Source organism: Antrostomus carolinensis, unplaced genomic scaffold (assembly GCF_000700745.2).
Source record: "Antrostomus carolinensis isolate BGI_N321 unplaced genomic scaffold, ASM70074v2 scaffold14967, whole genome shotgun sequence".
Classification (NCBI taxonomy): Eukaryota; Metazoa; Chordata; class Aves; order Caprimulgiformes; family Caprimulgidae; genus Antrostomus; species Antrostomus carolinensis.
The window spans coordinates 2736-12219 of record NW_010328167.1 but is presented as its reverse complement, the minus strand read 5'-3'; the positions used below and the strand labels follow the sequence as shown (position 1 = coordinate 12219).

General features: G+C 47.4%; 1 protein-coding gene across 1 annotated transcript in view; it reads left to right on the top strand.

The window, feature by feature from the left end:
• Positions 1–688: 688 nt before the first annotated feature.
• The window catches only part of LOC104528226 (solute carrier family 22 member 4), a gene marked incomplete at both ends in the record, with an annotated part of 11525 nt that continues 2729 nt past the window's right edge, over positions 689–9484 (top strand). The window contains 4 exons of the mRNA XM_010172164.1: positions 689–812; positions 2709–2863; positions 5164–5335; positions 8632–8758. Coding sequence (XP_010170466.1) covers positions 689–812; positions 2709–2863; positions 5164–5335; positions 8632–8758 — 578 coding nt within the window. The remainder of the gene's footprint in view (positions 813–2708; positions 2864–5163; positions 5336–8631; positions 8759–9484) is intronic.

The following is a 9484-nucleotide window of genomic DNA, read 5'->3' as shown; positions in this document are numbered from 1 at the left end:
TTGTCTGGAGTTATGCACAGCTTTAGGTGGAAGTTTCCATGCTGGCTCCTGCCCTAAAGTCTCCAGCCCCAGCCAGGTCTGGTTGCGAGGCTGAGTGGTGGGTGGTGAGTCAGCCCCGCGGGTCGTGGGGATGGAAAGGAATTTGGAAAGATGTCAGCGTGGGGAAAGAGATTTTATTCCGTGCATCTTCTTGGATGTGGTTTGTTGAATCTAGAAGTTGTAGAAACGCAGCAGTTCTTGTGCTGGCAAAGGTCAGGTGAACTGGAAGCTGTCCCTAGCCAGGGATGGGGCAGTCCTTCACCCTTCTCCATCCTTTCTGCTGGGGAGCATCTTGGGTTGTGGGGTGTCTGGGGGTCTGATGGGCGTGTGGTGGGGAGCTCGTGCTGGAAGTGGGGCCAGAGCAGCTTTTTAGCTTTTTTAAAAATTTTATTTTTATTTTTATTTTTGGGTTTTGTTTTTTGCAGGTTTTTTGGTTGTTGTTTTCAGGAGGGTTTTTTTTGTTTGGTTGGGTTTTTTTTAATGCTTTAAGCAGGGCTTCCCAGGACAACTGTGGAAACCACCCATGCCAACAATGGATGGAAAAGCAGGTGTGGGGAAACTCAAATAAATTACATGGAAATTGTGTGTCTCCAGCCAATAACCCCTGTGCCTGGCTGAGGCTCGACGCGGCGTTGCGGCTGCATCTGAGCACGGGTCCTTCTCTTGCAGTGGAACCTGGTGTGTGAGGACGACTGGAAAGCGCCACTGACCACCTCCCTCTTCTTCGTGGGGGTCCTCATCGGCTCCTTCATCTCGGGGCAGCTCTCGGACAGGTAATCCATGGGCAGACCTGGTGCCACAGCTGGTGCGTTTGCTCTTAAGAGGCGTAAGATAATTAAATGTCCAGTTCTCTGGGTTTTAATTAAAATGAGGGCACTGGCCTGACTTCTTCATAGAAACCCAGACTGGTTTGGGTTGGGAGGGACCTTAAAGCTCATCCAGTTCCAACCCCCCTGCCAGCAGCAGGGACACCTTCCACTAGACCAGGTTGCTCAAAGCCTCATCCAGCCTGGCCTTCAACACTTCCAGGGAGGAGCAGCCACAGCTTCTCTGGGCAACCTGGGACACTGGCTCACCACCCTCACACCAAAGAATTTCTGCCTCACATCTTATCTCCATCTCCCCTCTGACACTTTCAAGCCATCATCCCTTGTCCCGTCACTCCCTGCCCTTGGCCAAAGTCCCTCCCCAGACTTCAAAAATCCCAACCTCCAGGGGTAGGAGAACTGCCTCTTGGGTGCTTTAGGAGACCAAGAGCTGATCTCTGCAAGGAGCTGATGTAGCTGCTTTGTAGATTGATATGATGGTTTCCTTTTTCCAACCACATTTGTTTCTTTATCCAGTTTTCTTAGTATTTTAAAATACCTTGTTCTTTGTCACACGTTAACTGAAAGTCCATTCTTGGAGCTGCAGGGTAGAAACTTGTCCACTGAATGGAAGCTCTGCATAGAAGAGATGGTTTGCTGGAAATAAAGGAAGCATAACCAAGAGGAAGGAAAAAAAGGATAACCTGTAAATGGACAGCAGTCCTGTCACACCACCTAACTAAGATGCAGAGTATCAAGAAAACATTACAGGCACTTGACAATTATCTCAGCAGTATCGAAGTTCTGGCCTTAGAGGTGTCAAATGCCAAACAGATGTTCTTTCTGTGGGTCTCTGCTTCCCTCTCATACATCCCTCAGCCTTTTATCCCCCGAGCACTATGGCAGGGTCTCTAATACTGCTCTCATTGCTGCCTATTAGTGAGGAATTCATCAAGAGCTTCAGCGCGTTTAGCAGAGGGGTTTCAAAACTCGCCGGGAGTCTTAATCCTAAAGCCTCCAGCATTAAATTCCATGTGATCTGAGTTTAATCTCCTGACTCCTGCCCCCGACGCAGAAGTCAGTCAGTGTTACTGTTTGAAAGGGAGACGAGATAATCACTAAATCCCACTGGTGCCGTGTGCCCACTGGGAGCAGCGGAGGAAGCGCGTGCGTGTCCCGGCGGTAGTGTGAGTGAGTCATCACATTATTCTGGAGATGTTTTGTCAGTAAAGGGAGATCTCCTGAGCCTGTACCTGTACCTGAGCGATTTCCCCCTGTGCTGCTGCAGAAACCTTCCCTAAGCCAAGGGCTGGGGCAGGAGCCAGCGGTGCAGCCCATGCAGAGGGCAGCGTGCCCCGGGCGTGCAAACCCGTGCGTAAGCTTGGGCTTGCCTTTCCCCAAGAAAATGCTACGTAACAGGTGAGAGAAAGGGTGTGGAGCTCAGAGAGACTGAAACCAGTGCAAAAAGCTCTTTAACACCTTCAAAGTGTGATGGTGTTGCAATGTATAGATGCCAGTAGCCTGCAAACCATCATTTCCTAACTCTGGGCTTGCCATCTTCACATGTCTGTCACTTGGGCATTGTTGTCTGCTCTCCTTAGTCCCTGTCTAGTCATTCCCTGAAGTTTCTGCTCTTAATTTTTCTTCTTAGCTTATTTCCTGGGTCTTGGAAATTTTAATTTAATTTTTTTTTTTTTTGGTAGCACTTATGAAAATATAAACAAAATTCTTCAAGATGAACCAAACTTCAGGTAGTGCTAAGCTGTGTCACTTGAGGTTGGATATTTGTGCTCCCTCATGCATAGCCCCATATGTTCCATAAGTACATGGTGTTTTATTAATAATCTTTATCTTTTGCAAAAGGTTTGGCAGGAAGAATATCCTTTTTTTGACGATGGCTGTGCAGACTGGCTTCAGCTTCCTGCAGATCTTCTCTACCAGCTGGGAGATGTTCACAGTGCTCTTTCTCATAGTGGGGATGGGACAGATCTCCAACTACGTGGTGGCCTTCATACTGGGTATGAATATGTCTGCATTAGGTTAAATACTTGCTTAATGTACTGGGTTTTGGGGTTTTTTTTCCTCTCTGAACCCCCATCATTTAATTAGACAGCAGTAAATCCTCACTGCTACAATTCCTAATTTAGGACAGTGTGATTTTTGTTGTTGTTGTTGTTGTTTTTGCTCTTGGATGCTTGAAGCCTATACTTTCTATAGGTTTAGATGAGACCAGAAACCCTCTAAATATCCATTTCTTTCCTCTTTGGAGAAGAAGTTGCAGGAAGTGTCCATGGTTTGTTATCAGAAGAAGCAGGTCTGAGATAGAGAAGGCTTTTGGTTGTCTCCCTGCCTCTCTGCCCTTGTGCAGAGGGCTCGGTGTGTACCTGGGTGCTGGGCTGCAAAGCCTTGGAGCAAACCAGCATTTCCAAGCACAGCATGGGGGGGACTGGAGCTGAGGAGCTGGGTGGGTGTCAGAGCCCTGTTAGCCATCAAGTCACCAGTCTCGGTGAAACCAGTGGTGTCTACATGACAATTTGTGGATCATAACATGAGCTAGTCCAAATTAAAACCATATACCCATAGTTGGTGCTGTTCTCTCCTACCCCTGTGAGACTTTAACAGAGGGGGAAATAGAGCAGAAGAGTGTGAGGTGAAACCAGTGCTATGGAGGGGATATGGATCGTGTCCTGGGGCAGGCGTAAGTCACCACTGCGAGGTGAAGGGAGGATGAGTAGGTCAGGCCATCAGAGGGGAGATCCCTTGCCATTGCCATCACAGAATCATTAAGGTTGGAAAATACCTCTAAGATCATCCATTCCAACCATCAACTCGTCACCACCGTGCCCACTAAACCATATCCCTCGCCACAGCACCAGTGGATGCCGACTGCGGGGCAACTGGGAGGGACGGGGCTGGGTCAGGAGCACTGGATGAAAATCCTCTGGCTTGGCTGAAAATCCTCTTGGAGGCACATGGGGTTTGTGTAGGGGGTGTAGGATCTGATCAGGCAGGAATTCAGCTCCCAGGGATGTGGAGCACAGCTGGATATGGATCAAGATGCTGCCTCAGCAGAGGCAAAGCTGTGGGGAGCCTGGAGCACCCCAATGGCCAAATGTCCCCGTTACTGAGAGAGAGGACGGGGTGTCCTGAAGTGAAGTTGGGTTTATTTAACTGTGGTTCCTCACACTTGACCCCTTGCCTTGTCTCTTCTGCTGTCCTGTTCTCTGTGGAGTTGTCGCAGCAGCGATGGCTCCCTGGGAGAGGAGAGGAACGTGTGTTCCCCCAGCAGCCTTGAGACTGTTCCTAACATTAATCTAAACTAACCTGGACATGGGCTTCCCAGTTTAAGTGGGTCATCAGCTGCCTGTCACCAGTAAGGAGGGAGGCACTTATGCAGGATGGTCCTTGCCCCTCTATGCTGCAATATTAAATGCTGGAGTTCTTACCACGCTATACAACCAAAATACACTCTCCAGACTTCCCAAAACCCTCCTGTTCGCTGTGTCATTTGCTTTTTAGTTGAGTCCAGATCAAACTGTGGGAGTTACAGCCCTTGTGGTGCTCCTGATGGAGAGGAGAGCTCTGTAGACCTCAGGCTGAGAGGTCAACGAGAAGTGAGGTGGACCTGAGGGCATTTAGCAGTTTGACTGGAAAAGAAATGAAGTGCTCTTGAAGGCTTACAGCAGTCTCCATTTTTATGACTAGATATTGGGATGGTGCTAGGCTGTGTGTGATGCAGTGGTTGTGGGATGCTTTCACTGACTGCTGCCTGGTGACTGGAGCAGCAGCGTTATTAGAAGATGGCATCTTCCCTGGTTGTGTCCTACAAGCCATGATGTGCCAGTTTGGCATTCCAGCCTTCTGTTTCCAAAAATCAAATGTGAAATTTGTTCCCACCTCCCTGTAAATTCACATCCCTCCATCCAGTGTCAGTCTGCCATCCACAGATCTGCTCTCCTCTGGATTGCTCAGCAATGAACTGCACCTGAAATCCCAATGGGTTAAGTGGGGGAGCAGGCTGTGTCCTAGCTGAGCATGTCGAGAAGGCTCCTGAAAGTCTGCTGGCCATTCCCTCTGCCTGCCCTTATCTGTCTGTGACAATGCTGTTAATCAAAGCAAACAGAAGTCACTCCTTCATCTGAAGGTCCCCGATAGTCCCAGCAGCTTTTCTGTACTGGGTGGGTCAGTGCTGTGCTGCTCCTTTCTAAGATTGTTCACCTTATTTATTTATTTTTAATTTATTTTATAAATGCAGTATTTAGTCATGCCTGCAAAGAAAGAGTTAAAATGCTAATCCAACCTCCCTTGTTTTGAACAGGAACAGAAATTCTTGGCAAATCAGTTCGTATTATATTCTCTACGTTAGGAGTTTGCATATTTTTTGCACTTGGCTACATGTTGCTGCCACTGTTTGCTTACTTCATCAGAGACTGGCGGATGCTGCTGCTGGCACTCACTGTCCCGGGGCTGTTCTGCATCCCTCTCTGGTGGTGAGTGCCCCCCTCCCCACCTTCCCTGGGTCATGGTGGGGTGTTAGGGGTCCCCTTTCTCCTATTTGGGTTTTTTTTTGTTCTTTTCTGTTTGCCTTGGGGGGGATTATTTTTATTTGGGGTGGTTTTTTTTGCCAGTTTTAAGTCAAGTTAACTACCTGCAGAACCTCGCTGGTGCTGGCCATGCACTCAAAGCCACTTTTTCACCAGCTTTCCAGAGCAACTTGGGAATTCTGTATTTGACTCATAACTCTGGACGCTGTTAAACCACCTCTAGGTTCACCCCTGTAGCACCGCTGTGTGATTCGTTTGAATATTGCTTCCTTCCATTGTTCTTTAAGCCATTTTTGCATGTGGAGTTGATAGTGAAAAAGCTGGTCAGAAGAAACTCCCTAAAGGCTGGATTTGGAGTTGTAGAAAGCAGCATTCTTTATTACAGTGCTGGATGCACGGGGGATCGCTCCACCCATCGTGCATCCCAACTTGTCCCTCTACAAAAGCTTGATACTATCAACATATGCATATTCATTTTTTTTCCAAGAAATTATTAACATATTCATCACATTTCCAAGCACTCATTAATACATTTTAATGTCTTTTTTGCATGCACACTGGTCGTCTGATGACCATAGAAACTTTATCACTGTGCCCTTTAGTTGAGTTTTTCCTCTGCACGTGCTTAGTCCATCTCTTGGCCTGTTCACAACACCTCTGGCTCCACAGAAATGATTTATTCCAGTGCTTTATTCCAGCATCACTGTCTTAGCAAAGATTCAATGCCTCAAGTCTCCTGTTAATCTGTTTTAGCCTATAAACTTGACTGGCCGAGCTGGTGTGTGACTGACTGTCACTGTCACGTTGTTTTAAGCAGAAGGGGATGTTCTTTCGGTGTCAGATTCACCTGCTGATTGGTACCGAGATGTCATTAAGCAGATTTGCCCCAGAGCTCACTGGGCCAGGTCTGTCCCGTGGGCTCTGGGTGCCAGGAGCCATCTCTTCCCAAGCTTTGTGTTGGCTGCTGGTGCAGGACTTTGATTTGCGAGCTCCTTTGGCCCATCATAGAATCCCAGACTGGTTTGGGTTGGAAGGGACCTCAAAGCTCATCCAGTTCCAACCCCCCCTGCCAGCAGCAGGGACCCCTTCCACCAGGTTGCTCAAAGCCTCATCCAACCTGGCCTTGAACACTTCCAGGGAGGAGCAGCCACAACTTTCAGAGTTCATAACTCTGACTAAGCCAAAGGTTGGCTCTTCCTTACCCTGCTCCTCTCAGCCATCCCACTCTGTCTTCTTGGTGGCTGAGACCATGTTTTCTATCATCTTCCCATGGCACTCCCCCATCCCTGCTCTGAGGTACATGGTTGCTCTGCCCTGGGGGGCTGAAAAATAGTTTAGGAGAACTCCCTGCTCTTCTCAGCTGGACAGAAGCATTGGAGAAGGGCAGATATCCTCGTTCTGCTGTTGTGTTGGTCATCTGTTGTTTTCTGAAGAGAGAGGTGGTTAGAAAATAGGAAGGGTATCACTCACACTCTTAAAATAAGGATAATTTACAACAAAAGAGTTCCCTCCTTTCCTCTTAGTCTTATCTGGGGAACTCCTTTCTTCCTGTTATCCTGAAAGAGTTAGAATCATAGAACCATCGAATGTGGTGAGCTGGAAGGGACCCACAGGGATGATGGAGTCCAACTCCTGTCCCTGCACAGGACAATCCCAACATTCAGCCCATGTGTCCGTACGTGATTAATGTCTGTATAATTGTTAAGTGATTTAGACCCACTCTTCTATTGTCTAACAGACCTCCTGCAGATCTCAGTCTTGTCACAAGTCTCTGCTGATGGTTTTGGTTTGTTGGTTGGTTGGTTTTTTTTTTATCTTAGTCTTCAAACCAAACCTTTAAAATGGTTTTCAGCTCCACCTCTGCTACCATCTGATTGTAAAGATAATCTGATTATTCTGTTTAAGGGTCGATTTGCTGATTTAACTTGGGATGTTTCAAACTCCTTCAACACAGTGGTGTTTCCCTCTGCACCAAGCAGCTGTTCTCTGGAGAGGCTGGTGTTGGGGTGGAAGCTTCTCAGATATCTGCTATAGAACAGGCACCATGAGGCACACAAAATCAGTCCCTAAGGCATGGTGTCAGAGTCTTGCTTTGACATGGATTTGGTGGGAATTTCCATGCTTTTTCAGAGCATGTATCATAAAGCACACCAAAAATTTCCATGGGTGGCACATCCAGACTGGGGCTGACGTGGTGGTAGGTGGGGATGAAGGTGCCCTGGCAGAGCTCTGCCAAGGCAGGTTGGTATTCGCTGGCATTTGAGCATCTGGACCCACTGCTTCCATGGGTGATGGAAGTGGCTGTGTTGGCCATAGTTGCTCTTTTATTCATTCCTTTTCCAAAATCTCCAGAAGATTCCCAACATCATCTCTGCAGTCTTGTGTTCCTCAGTTTGCCCACAAAGAGGAGCAGTGGAGACAGAAGCAAAGTCACGTCTCACGGAAAGTCACGTTAATGGTTGAACGATCTGATATGAATCATCTGATGTTCCAAACCGTTGACATGGCCTCGGGTCAGCCCTTTAGGGAGGTCACCAGCAAAGGAGTGTCTGACCTGCTTTTCTCCAAGGAGAGGAAAAAGTGCTGCTGGGTAAAGGGAGGAAGGTGGCATCTGCTCAGATCAAAGGATTTAGTTGAGGCAAGGTGAGATGTTTCTGTCCTGTGTTTGGTGTTCAGTCACTCAACACGTGACTGGAATTGATTAGAAAATGTCATCAACTCTGCAAGGGGACACTGCCACTGTCCTCTGCCTGGGAGAGCCTGCCCCAGAGCTGTGGTTGAATGGTGAGGTTTGGATGTAAGATTCCTGTGACACAGAGTCTTTAACTGTACCCTGGGCATATTTAAAGCATTTCCACATCGTCTGCAGTTCCCTAAGAATATTTTTGCTCAACACTGGCTAAGCTACCCGCATCTTTGCTCTCTGCCTGCTGACATCTGGGGTTTTTTTTCTGGTAGACATCAATTATTCCATAAAAAAACCAACCACAAGGGACAAGGGACCAAGCATGCATCTACTTGAACACGAGTCCTATATATTCAAATTCTCCTACTCATCCCAGTGGGACAGATCCATGAATTACTTTGCCCACGTGCTTCTGTGCTGAGTGTCTTCTGCTGCAAGCAATCTGTGAGATGACAGCCTAACCCATAAAAAAAAACCCATGTGTTTTTAATTTTTAATTTATTTTTTTTTTGCTTTTGTGAAAACATTGAGTCATTTATTCTGAAACTTATTCCAGGATCATTCCTGAGTCCCCTCGGTGGTTGATGTCCCAGGGAAGATATAAGGAGGCAGAAGTTATTATTCGAAAGGCTGCAAAAATAAATGGTGTTCCAGCCCCAGCCGTGCTTTTCGACACCGATGAGGTACGTTTCATACGTTCTGGTATTTCACCTCACCAGCAGTTTTCCCCTTTGGCCAGTTGACTTGTTGGGAAATGCTGGCAGAGAAATGGTTGGCACCAGCAGCAGTTAGAGGCTGGCAGTGAGTGTTGGCATGAGGTAAGTGCTGGGTTAGTGAGTTCAACATGAGAAGCCAGAAGGGGTTTTTATTTGTTTGTTTTTCACAGTAAAATTCTCTTCCTCAGCAGTGGTTGGTTGTGGTTTTCAGAGCAAGGGTGACCCAGATTGCTTCATCCTTTTGAGCATTGAGAAGACCCAAGGAAGATGTGTTTGTCCCTATTTCAGCTTAGCGTGGTATTAGCCATTGGCAGTTCAGCAGCAGCCCTTCGTGGCGTGTCTGACATTGAAACCAAAACACAGCTATTCTAACTACCAAAAAGAAAATGAACTCAATCCTAGCAAAACCAGGACAGGGGGCTGTGCAGGGGACCCGAAATCAGCACCCATGTGTGCCAGGGCTGTGTGGAGCCCTGAAGGACTCCTCAAGTTGAACAAACCAGCCAAAGCACCTGAGCGCTACAAGAGCACTTGAAAACCATGATGGTAGCAAAAGCAGTGAAGAACATTAAGCTCTTCTTCAGACATGTTTTTTTTCTTCTGTTTCATATTTATTGGTTAAAAGGAGAAAGCCTAGCACCCCGGGCTGGCTGGGGAGCCGCGTGACCATGGTGGGACGGCTGGTTCTTGGGC